This window comes from Vanellus vanellus, assembly GCF_965231255.1.
Source record: "Vanellus vanellus genome assembly, chromosome: 14".
In the NCBI taxonomy this organism is placed as follows: Eukaryota; Metazoa; Chordata; class Aves; order Charadriiformes; family Charadriidae; genus Vanellus; species Vanellus vanellus.
Genome location: NC_138919.1, coordinates 6,218,751 through 6,236,001, shown reverse-complemented (window position 1 = coordinate 6,236,001; position 17,251 = coordinate 6,218,751). Strand labels below are relative to the sequence as shown.

The following is a 17,251-nucleotide window of genomic DNA, read 5'->3' as shown; positions in this document are numbered from 1 at the left end:
AATTTGAGGCTCCTTGGTCTGCACCCTGGCGGGCTCTTGGTTGTAGAAGACCAGGTCTCTACTCTGTCAACAGGCAGTGAGTAGGGAAAATGGGTAGGGAAGAGTTTTTAGGTAGGTAGTAGACTACTGGTTAGCTACACTTAATGTAGGGAAAAAGAGGAGAAAATAATCCTTTGAACTCTTCCGTTACTGAGGTGGCTGGCAGCACAGGGGAAGGTCATGGCAGGTGTCGAGGAGAGAGGAAGCTGGTTTCTGCTGTAGTACTATTCCTTTCCAAAGGTAATTGGGAATGCTTGGGGCTGTCAGGCCGTACACAAACAACATCAACTGTGCTGTGAAGATCAAGATCAGAATTACAACTGCTTGAAAAGAAAACCGTTTTGCATGGGAGAAGAACAAAATCTGTCAAAGCTCCCCAGCAGTTGTGGACAAAACCTGTTAATTTCCTGTATTGAAGCATATAATCTTTACATTGTTGCATGTTTTAATCAAGACAGTTTTGCTTTTTAAGTAAGGTGGCAATCAGGGCTCACCTGTTGGTTTTTTTGTTTGGTTTGTTTTGTTTTTTTAAATCATTCGACGCTGACCCTGGTGCCATGCAAAGCTTTCTGAGTAAGCGGCTGCTTTGCACATACAGAAATAATACATTTATTGTATCCTGTGCGCCTTGTCACATAATTTCACGATCTGCCCCTTAACCCTGCTCGAACCTCCTTATGCCCAGCAGCAAATCTTTCCATCTTAAACAGGTGTTATGTTGGGACCACAGGAAAGGAGGGGTGTGTCTTGTGCATGCTCCGTACTTCCTCACTGCTCTGTAAAAAACTGTTGGGATAAGTTGCAGGTTTTTCCTCCCTGTATGCAACATGAGGCACGTCACGACAGAGAGCCCAGCCTTGTGCCTTCCTGAAGCTGTCGCAGGCTCCAGCACCCTCTTATAGCTGTGTACAACAGATGCAGAACAGATTGTGGTATATGAAGGGCTGGGGATGTGGGAAGAAGGCAAAACTAGTTTTTGTGTGTCAAAATAAGCTATTAAAAAAACCCCCAAACATAACGCACACCACACACCCCCCTCCCCCCAAACAACAGTGTCTTATTTAACTTTGGTTTAGACCACTAAAATCTCTAAAATTGCCACGTACCGCAAAGAATACAGGATCCTACTCTTGAGATATTCTTCAGCAAACTGGTATGAGATTTAAAAAATACCAACCCAACAGCCAACCATGAGGTGCATCTCTTTTGAATAGATACTGTTGCAAGCAGAAAACAACTAAATGGTGACTTGGTATCAATAGGGCTGTTGAACAGATTGTGAAAATCCTTTGCACATCTTGGTTCATGCAGGCAGCTAACTGGGCTGTGAAGATACTACGCAACAAGAAGAGTTAGAGTGGGCTGTGATTTATGTTGTAAAGCATTTGATGTGTCTGTCTTGCTGTACCCACTGATTTAGAAGAAACTTGAGGGGAGCAAATTCTAGTGCTAAAGAATTATTTAAGAAAATAGTGTAAAAGGGAATGCATCTTTCAGTGCTGTGTTTTTCTGAATGGTGTTGCGGTGTTTTTCAAAATAAAAAAATTGTTCAGTTGCTAAGGAGTTGAGTGCCTCTCGGGGTTTGGGTGTGTTTTTTTTTTTTTTTTTTTTGTTGCTTCCTATATCCAACTACATAAAACGTGTTCACGTTGCATGATTTTTTAAAATGATGTTTTGGAGTGAAGAACATCAGTTTTTTCAAATAATTTTTTGTGTGTGTGTTTCAGATACAAGTTGGCGATCAGAAGCAACATTTCAGTTTACAGTCGAACGCTTCAACAGATTGAGCGAGTCAGTTCTCAGTCCTCCCTGCTTTGTACGGAATTTGCCATGGAAGATCATGGTTATGCCACGACTCTACCCAGACAGACCACACCAAAAAAGTGTAGGATTCTTCCTTCAATGCAATGCTGAATCTGATTCCACGTAAGACCCTTTTAATTATTTTACAAGTCCTCGTTTGATACTAGTTAATCTGTATTGCAAGAAATAAAAACATCTACAAAAATTATTTTTCCTAGCTTTCTGCAAGAGGAAATAATTCTTGCAAGGGTTTGAGTCCTCTTTTTCTCCCACCTCTCTAAACCCCAAAGCATAAGAGCAATCCTCTCTTTAGTTGGAGCTAAAAGCAGCTTGTGTAGCTACAAGTTTGTGGTAGACTTTAGATGTATTTCTGTTTGATTGCTGGGGAGAAATCTTTGACTAACAGTTTTCTTGGCACGGGAAAAGTTTTGGGTTTATTTCAAATTGAAGTGCTACTGGAGCTTCTCTAACCCCGCTGAGCTATAAATCCTGCCCTGTAAAACGTGTGAGCAGGTAACTGCTGGCAACTGAGGCAGTGGGGTATGAGTTAGTCATGTCCTTAAATGGAGTTCACTCATCCAGCAAGATACGAACACGTGCATGTTCTTTGAGTCCTGTGAGCAAATCAAAATTGGCTATCTTTGACCACTTCTGTAAATAGTAGGGAAATTTCTGGGGCATTACTGCAGTTTATCCAGCTACAGTGCAGAGCCCTCGTAGGTACTCTTTCCAGCTGGGTAACTCCATTCTTGCACCAAATTTCACACAACTTATAGTTCACTCTGAATAATAAGTTGATCTTTTCTGTCATTTTTGTAATCTCAAAGGTGAGCGCTCAGTGCAAGAGGTAAAGAAGAAAGTTATAAGTGAGTTAACTAGTCACAGGAGAAGTGGTTCACACACCTGTAATCACAGAAAAAGGATAATGTGTTTTTCAACAGTATCAACCCAGGTGCAGCTGGTGGAGCAAAGCAAGCAGTAATGTCACTGCATCAGGCAGTGACAAGACCTTGTCTGAACTGATACTCAGCCTGATTGTCTTGCACAAGTGGGATGAATTTGAATAGGAACGGTCACAAAGAAATGCTGCTGAGAAAATTAGAATTTATCCTGTGGGAGGGAGGGTAGAACTGCTTCCTGCTTTCCTTAGCCAAAAGCTGAGCTATCGCACTCTGGAGACACCAAGACTGCTTTGAGTTGACCGACCCATCTGCACTGAAATAGCTCACTGGAGAGAGCAGTTACCTGCAATTGCCCCACAGTACATTCTTAACACTATTACCCAAAGAAAATCTCCATTCCAGCTTCGCGTTTATAATCTAGCTTCAGAAAGCCCCAGGGATTCATGCCCTCAGTAACAATTAACCAAATCTTAACATCTAATAAGGAAAAGAAAACTAAAATCCACGTGAAAGGAATGTACAAAACATCCTTAACAAAAAAAATATTTTAATGACTATAAAAAGCTTGGTTTTGAATGAGTTTCAAACATTTCTTCTGTATTTATAGGTCATGGTCTTGTCATGCACAAGCAGTTCTCAAGATAATAAACTACAAAGATGATGAAAAATCATTCAGTCGCCGTATTAGTCACTTGTTCTTTCATAAGGAAAATGACTGGGGCTTTTCCAACTTCATGGCCTGGAGCGTAAGTAGGAACAGTTTTGAACTTGCACTCCTGAATACTGAGATGTCTGTAGAAATGTATTGGGTTTTTTTCCCCAATATTTTTTTTCTGTTATTGCTGAAGATTCTTTTTCAATTTGTTGTAAATTCCTGTAATTATTGTAGATGGCTTTTGCTTATGTTGTGATTTAAATATTCCTTCATGATTATTTTCCTGCATACCTGAATGCTTGTTTTTTGTTTTCACTATGTGATAGTCAATGTAATTCTGAAGCAACATAGATTTTCTTGCATTTCCATGTGTTCTTTGTTTGTGTGTGTACAGATATTTAATGCCCTAATAATACTACTACAGCTTATCTTGAATTGAGACAGCTTTTTAAGCGTTTTCAAAGGTTGGGCCCTTAATTTTTCATCTGGCTGTAATATTGTCCAGAAGAAGCAGAACCTTTGATTACCAACTCTTATTATCCACAGAAAATTAGAATAGTATTGCAAAATCTTAAACGCCAGGAACAAGTTTCCTGTATTGGGATATTGAAAAAGAATTAAAGTGTATTAAGCTGAAAAACAGCTTTGTTGGTGTCCTTCAATTTTTCTTCTTCAGTTTATTATTACTGATAGCTCAGGCTTGGAAATTAAGTGATGTCTAACTGGGTACAGTCATGTTGCAAGATCCAGTGTTCATGTTCATGTGTCGTTCCTGTTTTACAGGAAGTTACTGATCCTGAAAAAGGCTTTATAGAAGAGGACAAAGTTACTTTTGAAGTTTATGTTCAAGCAGATGCTCCACATGGAGTGGCGTAAGTATCTTTGTTTAAAAATAAAATTCTTAATTCTAATATTTTTACATTGCTTGAGATTGGTCAGGTATTTTGTGTTATTTGTAGCTGTCATTAGAGATTCTCACTTTGTCACCTTCACATAGAGATTTTTGTATAAGTTACATTCCCATTTGCATTAGTCAGCATAATGTGGAACTTTAACTTCTGTATGAATTGATTTGTGATTTAGCACCTCTGCAAATCTAGCATCAGCATTTCTGATCTTACAGCTAGTAAGGGTTTCAGACACAGGTGGCACTGCTTTCTAACTTGCCTTGGTTTACAGTTGTTTTAAAACAAAACTGCCTTATCTGAATTGTTCTACTTCATGTCACTTTTAAACAAATTGATTGTACTGAAATGCAGTCTTGGCCTTAAAAGTAAAAAAAAAAAGTACACTTCTGCATTCCAGTACACTTTCATAGTAAAAAATCTTTTCTGCCTTATAGAATATCTTAAAAAAAAAAAAACAACCAACCAAAAAAAAAAACCCAACATCAAAACCAAACACAGCCCCCAAACTAACAAAATGACAAAGCATTTAATTGCAAAAGCTGTTGTTGATGGCAGGCAGTGGTGAAACATAGCCTGTTATTTGAACCTTAATAACAGAGTAGCTGATCCCTACCAGCAGTACTACCTTAGAACAAATCCTCTTTATTATAGTTAATACATAACTATCCTGTTTTTAACTACTAACCCTTTTCTAGGTGGGATTCGAAGAAGCACACAGGATATGTTGGCTTAAAGAACCAGGGAGCAACTTGTTACATGAACAGTTTGTTACAGACTTTATTTTTCACAAATCAACTACGAAAGGTAATTAATATGTGAAAGAAAATGAGATTGATAATTGAAATATCCAATGCGTTATATTATAAATGCTTCAAAACAGAGCTATCTGTTCCTTTTTCCTCCTTTGTCCTCTTAGAGAAGCCATCACTTACGTGGTGATGCACATCTTACTTGAGGCAGAGTGCAGAAAGCTTTCTTTTGTGGTTTGTTGAACGTAGGCGCTTGCGTTTTGTGAAAGCTCACAGAGTACCTGGTGAAGATCAGAGCCTGAGGGGTGTTTCATAGACTGTGTTATGTGTTAATGTGGCTATGAATTGTTGGAATTAAAAAAAAGGAAGAAAAAAAGACACTACATCTTGCAGATGAGAGACAAATAATTTTCTTTTCTTGAAATGTTAAAATAGAGAAGTCAATTATGACTTCTCAGCCTGTAAACAGTGTACAAAGGTAAACATGTATGACCTTTGTAGTTCATTTATTGTCTTTTAATTTATATTACACAGTTGAATTTTCTGTTATTGTGGTTAGTATCTTTGTAGTAATGGAAAGTGTTATAATTTCATTAAACAACTTAATTTTATATTTGCTTCATTCGTTTGCTTTTTTTTATTTACTGTAGCTGTTACTTCTTTGCTGGAAGGTTGAACTGCTTTAAATATCAGCTTAGTAAATACCTAGTATAAACCCAGGATGAAATATACTGGATATGTATGGTTTTAAAACAGTGCAGTAGTCTTAATGGGATAGAACCATAAATGCTGACTTGATATCGGAGGTGGCTATCTGGAAGAGGGGATGTACTTGGGAAAAAATGTAACTTGGCATCACTTAATTTATTGGAGTGTCCTATTGATCCTAATTCATCCTTCTGCGCATTCATGTGCTTATTGTGTATCTCTTAGTGAAAATGAACTGTTCTGACTTCAACTTTCTCTTGTCCATGCTAGTTTTTACATTTCCATTAAGCTTTCTTTTTTCACAAAATTTCCCTTTTAATGTACCTGCTTTCCACTGTTGACTTCTTCCACCATCTTATCATTATTTATATCACTGTGGCCAGTAAGTGTCCCAGTTGAGATTTCTTTTTTCCCATTTGCAATATGCTGCTTACTCTGAAGCATTGCAAAAAATAGCACATCGAACCCTAGTAGACTGTAAGTGAGATCTTACCAATGCCCTGTACAAGAAATTAATACTTGACTTGTTTTACGTGATGCACCTGTTTCTTTTTTGCAAGAGGTATAATTTACTCATTCAGTTTATCATTCATTATAGTGCCTGTTCTTTTTGCTCAGCCCTCATAATGTTTGTGCATTTTAATTTCTTTTGGACAACTTCACGTTGCTTTTGAAAGGAAAATGTGTTTTTATAATAGCTACATCTAATCCAATTGAGTAGTTCCTTTCAAGACTGTCTTGTAGTCAGGAAATCAATATGTACCATGAGGTAATCTTGTTCTGTGAAGAAGAAATTCTTTTTGTGATACAGAGTTTTTTCAGTTGAAATAATCTTTTCGGGTGTTCCCCTGCACTTCTCCCCCGGCCCCAAATAAATATCAGCTTTTAGGGAGTGTTAGTATCTGGAGAGTGACCATATAAGAAAGTTTGATTTACTAGCTGGTAACTGCAGCTTCCTTTGTGGAAATGTTACAGGACATCAGCTGAAATGCCCAATTCTCTGCTCATTCTTCAGGTTTTCAGGGCCCCTATAAACAGAACAGTTCTTGACAGTTTTGATACTCGCTTGCCATTATTACAGATAAGGAAGAATCAGTAGTTGTCTCATCTGAAGAAATTACTTTCTACAACATTTTCACTTTGAGCAAACTTGTTCCTCTTCAAACCTAGTGGGGAAAAAAAAAAGTGTAGTATCACCAATTGCATTATTTCTGTTAATCCTCCTTGCTTAGAAGAAACGATGATTTCTATTGCTGTTATTTAGAGCTTTGTTTACAGAGAAGTTGCTGTCAGGAGTAGAGCTGGGAAAGGAATGAACAACAGTAAAGGCAAGCTCATACCTATGGAAACTCAGAGTCTGGTGAAGTGTGGGTGAGGATTGGTGGAGAGATCCTTTCTTCTTTGCTGTTTCCAGACAAGAGATGGGAGGTTCTTGGGTATTGGAAACAAGACCTCACTTTATGAGTAACCAGGTGGCTTCAGTGCTAGGGAATAAAGCAAAGGAACTTTCTCTTCAGAGTGTATCTTACTTGTCTGTTTGTGCGAAATGCATGTTTAAATATAGTCCACCCAGGCAAGGGATGGTGATAACTTCCCAGATAGCTCCAGGTTTGATCTCGGACCACATCACATGAGTCTCCCTGTGTCTATCATCAGTGCCTCCAGCCAGTCAGTACTTGAGGCTGCATCCAGTCCATTTAAAAACTCTTTGCTGCTTCCCTTGAAAAATTCCCTACAATTCATGAAAATACTGCAGAATGTTTATATAACTATCCTAAAATCATAAATACTAGTCCAATACATTTCTCCCTGATGCGGCTGTCCTCAATTTATCTAATATATTTTACCTTACGTTGGAATTTCATGCATAGTGTTTTCTTCCCTTCTTCAAGTAATAGTCTTGACTTGAAGCACTGTGTTCAAGCTTTTCTGTAGCATTCTTTTACGATGTAAACATCTAAAATTTTTCTCATATCTCTGTGTCTGTTGCTTATAGCCATTGCCTATACATGTCCCTGTCATTCTTTTGTGTTTGTTTCCTGAGGGAACTTCTCAGGTGTTAAATTAGAGATTCTCCGTTTTTCAGATGGATCAAAATGCCTTACTGCTTGATTTTGAGGTCAAGCTTTCAGAATTTGGGAGGGTAAGGCATAAAAATAAAGGTTTGTAGAGGGTCGTATTTGAAAAGTGGTTTGGTTTAGCTTGGAGAAACACTTAAGCTTTGAGAAATGGGCTTCGACGCTACTTATACACACGAACAGAAGGAAGAAGTAAAGAAAGGCTGTATGTTAAGTGTTTAACTCGTAGTAACACACTTAGAATTTCAGAAGAAATAAAAGTGGTGGGTTTTTTCAGTGGCAGCTGGAATGCAGCAATTATAAATAAATTGTAAATTATTACTTTAATATTAATTGAGAGATACAGGAAAGGAATTAATTGTCCAGACGGTATATGAGGAAAACAAATAGGAACTAAATGGAAAGGGTCTTGAGTTTGATTAATTATCAAGGTATTCTGAACTCCCTTTTATACCTTTTGGATGGAAGAGTCAACCACTAGGTTGACTTTTAGCCTGCTGTAGTATCATGTTGGTTTGCTGTGAAGAATAGGTAGCATTTTAATATTTATTTTATGAAAATGTGTCAGCACTGGCTGTATTTGACTTTTTTCATTACTTGATTTTCGTGTCTTGTTTCTATTTGTTTAAATATAGCAAGTAACTTACTATATATTTGTTTTTTTAAAAAGCATTTATAAGATGTTAAAACCAGTAAATAGGGGCTGGTTATAGATATTTGAAAGATTTGAGACTTGGTCATTTAACTATTTCGTGTTTCTACCTTTAGCCAGTGAAGACCAGTTTATAAAAGGGTTCATAAACCAGGGGCAGAGAGGGGTCAACTCTGCAAGATGCTGACTTGTTTTGATGTTCATATTTTAAAGCAAAAAACTTTTGCTTGTAAAATCACAGGTATAATTTTAGCTACTCATATTTGAATTGGTGTTTGCTCAGATCAGCACGGTTAACTATAATTCCGCATTTGGGTAATGAAAATAGAGAAGCAATTGAAAAGGATTTTCTTTATTACCTTACTGGAATTCTTTTGAAATTGAGTGTTCTGATCTTGGGAAAGAAATTTTCATAACCAGGGTTGTCCAGTAAGATGTGCGGAGAGGTGGTGGGGTGTCCGTTCCTGGAGGTGCTCAACTGGGTATGACCCTGAGCAACTGGACCCAACTTTGAACTTGACACCTCTGTGAGCAGGACCAGAGTTCAGAACCCACAGAGTTCTCTTCCAGACTAAATCACTATAAACTCTAAACTGTTAAAGCAGTGCACAGCTCACTAGAAAAGTTGCAACTACATGAGAAAATGCTATTCTTTCTTCTCTTAATTTTTCCAGGCTAGCCAGATAGTTAGCCTAATGGATTGGCAAAAATAATGGCATAAAGGATTTTTGAGTTTGAACAGTTAAAACTTGTTGCTGATGATGAAATTGAAGATGCTATTTTCTTCAATTTCTGAAATTTAAAAAAGCAGTTTAGGCAAATTTCAAAATTAAAGTAGAGCAAAGGAAGACTTTTTTTGTTGCCATTAAGGTGAGGCTGGGGTGTTGTTCTTAGAATTACCCTAATGAAACATGAGTTCTGTTGGCTGCCCTTCAACAAAAATTTGGTGATAAATTTCAGCTAATTTCTATTCTGTTCATGTTTTCCCTTTTATGTGTGTAAGTACTACTATTAAGGATGTAGCTCACAACTAAGTAGAAACATAAAATTCGGAGGCTACTAGTGTCAGTCATAATTCTGCTTTAGATCATCTCTGTTTACTGTTAAATTTTGGAAATTAAAAGATGAAGTCATGAACTATCGTATTGCTTTACAGTTGCATAATTAACGGATGTTTTTCTGTCTGAATATAAGGGATTTGCTTTCTTTATGAAACAGTTTGATATTTCAGTAAACTGTTTCTTTTCTTTTATTACTGTAAGCTGTTTTGCTGATAGTTTCTTATTATATTATTCTTCTAAGTATTTATGTTGCTGTGATTTGAAAAACTTTGTGGATATACAGAATTGGAATAGGAAACTGACCTGCCAGCTTCCTAACAACTTTTTTTGCCTTTTTTCTTTCTACGTTTCTCTTTTTGTCATTCCCTTTTGTTCTTTTTGTATCAGCTTTGTCTTTGTTTAATGTCTGTCTCATCTGGTTCCCATCGCTTCTGTGCTGCTTTCATATAACAATGAATGTGTTTCACCAACTGTTCAGCTGCGTACTGGAAGTACTAACCTTGTCCTGTGTGTAAGGAACTGAAGTGTAGGACAAGTTAGAGATGCTGGAAACCTGAAATCTAGGCTGGTGCAGAAAGCAAGTGAGAACTACAGAGATCCAGTTCAGCGCTTCACTTGCATAAATGTCATTCTCTGTTGTTTCACAGGCAAAAACTCAGGTGGCAATTTTTCTGTTTCTTAACAGGTTATTTTCTCAGTATTTCCAATACTTAATATTGGAGTCTTTATTTTCTCCTTCCAGAGTTGTCTATGTTTTCTTTTTACATTCATGCTTTCTAAATGAGCATCTCTCTGTTAATACCTTTCTTTGCTGTTACTTTTCCCTTGATATATTGATGGACACTTTTTAAAAAGTAAATCTCACTTCAGTCCCTATTGAACTCTCCTAATCCCTGTTTGGTCTATTTGTGTAATTTCTTTGTTCTCAATCCTTCCCACATCAGTGTAATCAGTGAATTGAATCGTTAAGCTGTTTATTTGCTGGACAGCAATGACATTAAGTAGGAATGAATGTGTCGGAGAATCTCAAAGCTTCCTCTGACATCCGTCTCCATGTGGACCGTTTCTGTTTTCGTTCACTTGTTGCCCTTTACGGTTTCATGTGGTTGTGTGTTTCGTTTTTTTTTTGGTTTTGTTCCCCACTGTAAGTGTCAACATTCACAGATAGCCAAGCTACAGCACAAACGTCAAGTTATTTTCAAAAGCCTGTAGTATTGATCAGGATATCTGGTCCTACTGTGATCATTGTGTAGACATAGCAGGTGTGATAAGTTGTTTGGAAGTGTTGAATGCTTTAGTGCATTCAGTTTTCTAGGGTGCAATAAGGGAACTATTTAGAAAAAAAGAACTGTGAGTGGAATCTGGTTTTCACATCTTTCTGTCCACTGTGTTCTAAGAAGAGTCGTTCCAGACAATTAGTGTTTTTACACTACAGTACAAGATTCTTTTCAGACTTTTTTGGAGTGATGATTAAATGGAGTTATATGAGGGAAGACACTGAAGAGGAAAGAATGCATTAAACAATATGAGCAATAAACTTTTCCTTAGATACTAATTGAACTAAACGCTTTTTCAGGCTGTGTACATGATGCCCACAGAAGGAGATGATTCATCCAAAAGTGTTCCTTTAGCATTGCAAAGAGTATTTTATGAGCTGCAACATAGTGACAAACCAGTTGGAACGAAAAAATTAACAAAATCTTTCGGGTAAGTTTCAGAAACTTGGACTACTTATTGGGTCATTATAGGCTTCGTAAAGCTTTCCTTTAAAGAGGTTTTATTTAAATCGGGCTATTTTTATTTTATTTATTATTTATTTTACTTTACTTGGATAGGTTTTTATTTATAGTCAGTACTTAAGATGGCTGATCCAAAAGTCAGATTTTTTGGGGGGGAGAGGAGCGGTACGCAGTCAAACATAGCTGTTATTAGCAGGGTTATAATTCACCTGTTAACTGAAAATAGTGTAGTACATTTGACTTAAGTAGAATTCAGGACGAAATACGTTGTTGAAACACTGCAGTTCATGTATTGGTAATGTCTTTTTTAAAATTTAAATCTGTTTTAAATTTAAAGAAATAGCAGTAATTTACAATTCCGTATTGTTAGTTCTGCATTGATGACTGTTGTAACATTTTCTTATGACGTATCAAAGATGCATGTATTTTTGCCTATCCACAATTTAGAAGCGTCTAATGCTTTATTCTGTTTCATGATTTAAAGTTTAAGAGGAGTATCTGTTGCATGAAGTAAAGGTGTCCGAGCACACACACAAAGTAATTCTTTGCATTTTCCTCATTCTAGCACCCTCTTTTCCTTCATAAAACATCTACAACGAGGCTTGCTTTTTATTTTCATTTTTGCCCAGTGTCCATTCTGGTGGTGCTTCTTGTGCGAAGGTGTTACAGGATGTAATTTTAAATCTCAAGTATCTAGACATAGAATTATATGATATAGCTGCGTTCACGGTGTTGATTTTATTCAGTTGAGCACAAGTTAGGACAGAAGATTAAGATCAGCATAGCCTTTACAAGACTTCTCTTTGCATGTTATGTAAGCATGGAGTAGGGTTTTATCAGAAACTTTCCTAAAAGATCATATTTCATATTACTTTTTTGCACTGTATTTGTAGACTAGTCTTTTGTAGTAGTATTGACAAGCATTTTTTATTTAAAAACAGGTTAGGAAGTTCGTATAATTTTTTTCACATAGCTGTGCTAGCGTCCATCCCGCATCTTCTGCTAAAGCTTGTAGTAGTGCTCTGTCCTGATAAGACCCTTTGTAACCCTTTTCACCTTTTGGAGGAATTTTAACATTAAATCAGTAACCTCCATGTTGTATGTTTATCTGGTCATACCCTCTTCCTACTAGCACACTGTATATTTAGTTTATCAGCATTCCTGCTGTCCTCTGAACACTGGGAAGACTTGCTGATATTGTAAATATTTCATCCTGAGTTACGATCCTAACTGTGTCATCTCTAGTAGCATGAAAAGGTCTTTCCTGAGGGTGTTGCAGATGCCTAATTTTGTATCCGAGAGCAAGGTTTTAAAAATATGTTAATGCCTGCCTTCATTCTTGGAAAGGAATTTTTGAACGTGTTTGAAGATTTGGTCTTTCTCCCCCATTAAATCAGAGGGGGGGTTCTGACCTTGTGAGACTTACCTATGTGCTGCGTGGAGTATAACTTCTTACTGGGTATTGTGAGTTTCTGACTAAGTTTGGCTTCTTTCAGTAGAAAGTGATGCCATTGTCTGAAGGAGCCCTTTTTTATCCTATTACTAGTATGTAACTTTTTCTTTGATTTTGTCCTTTAAGCAGGCTAGCGTTGAAACCCTAGGGAGTCAGGAGGTTATTTTCCGTTCTTAATTATCCAACAGGTCACTTCACTCAGCTTGTTTAAGTGTGGGACCCCCACACAATTGTTCTGGCACACTTTTGGGACTAGTATGCTGCCGTGTGACAGTGGCGGTGAGTCACTGAGAAGAGAGCGGGAGGGGAAGATAAAGTTAGTGTTGCTCCTGATCACCCCTGTGCTTGTGGCTTCCAGGGCCAGGGTTGAACCTCATGCTGAAGCTGGAGCCTACAGGAAACAGAACTGATTTCATATGGTTGGGAGTGATGACTGATGCAGAAAGAGTTGTTGGAGTTTTAAAATTTAGAAAGGATTCTTGAGTTAGAGTTTATAGGAGAAAGTATTTCATGCTGAAATAAAACCACTTCATGCTTCTTTTTTATTTAAGGCGGGAGTGCTGAACACTCTCGTTGCAGTGTGCCACCTTGGCTGTGTGGTGTTCAGACACTGTTGCTCTCACCCTCTTTTCACAGGAGTGTGTTTGCATGTGGACAGTTTAGGAAGCTGAGTCCTTCCTTGCATCCTTGGAGTTTCTGTGCATCCAGGATTAACTGTTTAGATGAGCACAAAGGAGACAGGATTTCCTATAAGTCCATTTTCTTCCTTTCAAGCGCCGAAATAATCCCAGAATGCTACTTGACTGCACCTGAAGGGCTCTCAAAAGAGAGGCAGCTGGAAGCGTGCTGTGGAAACTATTCTGACAGCGCTGAATTGCTCACAGGCTTTTTCTTAAGAGTTTTTTTGATGTGAACTGAGGCTAGGTTGTAGACTGGAAGAAGAATTCTGCTAGCAGTGGCCTGGCCCTGGCTTCTTCAGCTGGCTCCGGCAGTCTTCCCCATCCCTGTCCCCAGACCCACAGAGAGAGAAGGCAGTTGGGCACAGAACGGCTGCCAAAACGTCCCACAAGTTCACTTGCTTCCTGCCAAGTAAATGCTACCGAACTAAAAAAACCTGTGTATCAGCCAGTACTAAAGCTCAGTCTTTACATCTTGCTGTATATTAAATTCTTGGTCTGCAAAGAAATCACAAAAATGTCTTTTGAACTGTAAGTTCTCTTCACAGTAGAGTAACTTTGTATTAATTTGCCTTACAAAGGTGGGAAACTTTAGACAGCTTCATGCAACATGATGTCCAGGAATTATGTCGAGTGGTATGTTTTTACTATTTTTTACTGATCTGTGATGCATAATGTTGTCCCTTGATATTTTGTACGTATATTATAATTTAGTAGCACTGACTAATTTAAATTAGGTCTCTAAGATGTAGAGGTTTTGCCTTGGTTTATTTCTTCTTAAGAGTGGGATTGATTGTGACCTTTTGTGGGCCACATTTTGTGGGACAAATTCATAAAGGATAAGGGAGGGTTGAAAATAAATGGAACGTACGCTAGTGGTCCCTGTATAGCCATGGAGAGAAATGCAGTTTTGAAGATGCAAATGCATTGTTACATTGGTGAGGTTTTCCAAACTCAAAGGAATGTAGCTGGGGTAGTTCTCAGTAAAGTTTTTAGGGGGAAGAGGAGGATTTAAAGGATTGGAAAGGAGATGCCAGTACCAATAGACTAACATTTCCTTTTTATACAATTGACTTAGAGTTTAATCAGTGAAATTAGTCATCTGTGATGAATAAATTCAAAACCTGCAAGTTTATCCTATGTAAAAACTAATTTTTCTTTCAGCTGCTTGATAATGTGGAAAATAAAATGAAAGGCACATGTGTAGAAGGCACTATTCCTAAATTGTTCAGAGGGAAGATGGTGGTATGTACTTTTATATATATATATATATATATATATATATATTATTTAAATAACTGTTACTTGTATACATTGGAATTCTGTGGGTTTTTTTGTTTTTTGTTTACAGTCTTATATCCAATGCAAACACGTAGACTATCGATCTGAACGAATAGAAGATTATTATGACATCCAGCTAAGCATAAAGGGAAAGAAAAATAGTAAGTGATACATTGTGATTTGTGACAATCAAATACTTCAACATGTTGGACATCTTCAGTGCCTGTTGATTTCAGATGGGTTTGTGGGTGCTCAGTACTTTGAAACATCCTTGCTTTAATTTCAGATGAAAGAGTCTGTGACATCACATTGAAGACATTTTCTGCAGAAAATGTTTTTGCTTATGTTGCCTTTCTTCCCTTCTCCCATTTCCCTTCCCTACTCCTTCCTTCCTAATTCTCTCACTGATATCTTTTCATGAAACTATGAATTTTAGGAGTTTTCTGAGTGTCATAAAAGTGCATACTGTGCCATGGTGGTAACAGTCGTGTTCTCACAGTAGATTATAATGTATATACGAGGATGAACTTGGAGAAAATAGATTCTTATTTAGACCTAACCGTAATACAAAGAATAAGCTAATTAAAGGACTACTGTTAATGCTGCTCTGTCATCACTTTACCAAGTGCTTCACATGGAAAAGATGAAAAAGGGCATGTAAGACTTGAGCAAACAAAATCATCTGGCCTGATAACAGTTGCAAACTGAAAATAGGAGATTTGGCAGACAGTTGTAAGTGTGATTTTAAAATCTGCTGATATTCTTATGTATGCACCTAGGTTTGGTGGCGTTTCTTGACATTCTTAAGCAATATAAAACTTACTTTTTTTTTTTTTTATAAAGACAAATATTCAAACATAAGATCTGATGTCTTAATATGTTATTTGATGCAGACACTGTTAAGCTTCCAGGCCAGAGTAAACTTACGCTTTTCTTCCTTCTCCCCTACAATTCCACAATCTTTTTTTCCACTTAGTTTTTGAGTCCTTCATTGACTACGTTGCGGTGGAACAGTTGGATGGTGATAACAAGTATGATGCAGGCGAACATGGCTTGCAGGTATTTTTCTTTTTTTTTTATTTGGTTTTAAATTTTATTTCTGTGTCCTTGATAAGAATAATTTAACAAAGCTATAGTAGCCAAAAAAAATTGTTGCAAGATCCATTCTAAGTTGTATCGACTGATTTTGCTGATTTTTCTCCTTAGGCAAACTTTTACGTAGCTCCTTTTAATTGCTGCTAGGTTTCTTAAAATGGGGATTTTAAAACAGTCTAATCAGCTGTGAGTTTTGCTTTTATACCTGTGTCTTAGCAACTAGAATGATTGATGTCTCTACTGACTTCAAAACTGAGAAGTCACTGAAATGCTTCCTCTGAGAGTAGTCTGTTCTTCTGTGTCTAGTAAAAAAAGCAGCATATCTCTAAAAGTAGCTTTAGAGAGGTCATTTTTGTGTTATCAACAAAAACGCCAAATGAACCCATGGAGTTTTAAACATTTATGTGTGCGCGTGTTTCTGAGCTTTTCAGTTGCACTCTGCTCTACTGACTGTAGGAAGCTGCAGTTCTTCTTTAAAAAACTTTTTACTAAAGCTTATTTCTGCAGCTTCCATATACCAGGGTCTGTCAGTAATGTTCTATATACTCTTTAGCTGTTCTTAGGAAGGTAAAGCATGGTAGCCAAACATTATTTGGCAGGATGCAATGAACGTGAAATTCTTAATTGATTAAAAATGAGGTTTTGCCTCTGTATTCTCCTTTAATTTTATTTTTGTAGGCAACTTGCTGTTAATGCAGCGAGATGTTCATATGTGCTTGTATGAATGGCCTAAATTTAAATGAACTGAGTTCTTGTAAGGGATACTGGATTAGCTCATGGGAAGGTGCAGCATTAAGATAGCTCACGTCCACCCAAGTTTTGAACCTTTCTTTGGTGCACAATGTGTTTGTCAAGCCTATAAAATAAGACCACATAAAAAGCATCTTCAGCAAACATTTATTTTGAGTTGCTAAAAATATTGCAATTTCAACCCTCTATTTCTTTAAAATGTCTAGGAGGCAGAGAAAGGTGTGAAGTTCCTAACATTGCCGCCAGTATTACACCTACAGCTCATGAGATTTATGTACGATCCTCAGACTGACCAAAATATCAAGATAAATGATAGGTGAGTTGCTGGATTGTTTTTGTTTGTTTGTTTTAATTGTAGAATCTGGACCAGTGAATGTATTTTACCAAAAAAGTAATTTGCCAGAATGCTATTTTTGATTCAACTGCAAGAGGAAGGTGTGTGCAGTCGGATATGGTGGAGGTCCCCAAAAGGTGCACTGATTGAATCTCAAGGTTCTTGAATAACAAATTGAAAACTTAAATAGTAATTTGTAGCTGTTGTTTTGAATACGAAACAAGCGAGTGCATCTTTTAATGCTTTGTGGAATGTTCTTTGTGTGGTGTGGGGAAAGTTGTTACACTCCCATAGGCTGCTACAGGAGTAAGTAGGATAGGTAGTCCTCTGCTTTCCCTCTGTCTGTTTCCATGCCCACTCACTGTAA

General features: G+C 37.3%; 1 protein-coding gene across 1 annotated transcript in view; it reads left to right on the top strand.

Annotated features, from left to right (window-relative positions):
- USP7 (ubiquitin specific peptidase 7) overlaps positions 1–17,251 on the top strand; it is a 77,802-nt gene that overhangs the window by 37,511 nt on the left and 23,040 nt on the right. The window contains exons 3-12 of the mRNA XM_082490595.1: positions 1,767–1,965; positions 3,352–3,490; positions 4,183–4,271; positions 5,003–5,111; positions 11,132–11,262; positions 14,006–14,060; positions 14,589–14,669; positions 14,776–14,866; positions 15,682–15,764; positions 16,757–16,866. Coding sequence (XP_082346721.1) covers positions 1,767–1,965; positions 3,352–3,490; positions 4,183–4,271; positions 5,003–5,111; positions 11,132–11,262; positions 14,006–14,060; positions 14,589–14,669; positions 14,776–14,866; positions 15,682–15,764; positions 16,757–16,866 — 1,087 coding nt within the window. The remainder of the gene's footprint in view (positions 1–1,766; positions 1,966–3,351; positions 3,491–4,182; positions 4,272–5,002; positions 5,112–11,131; positions 11,263–14,005; positions 14,061–14,588; positions 14,670–14,775; positions 14,867–15,681; positions 15,765–16,756; positions 16,867–17,251) is intronic.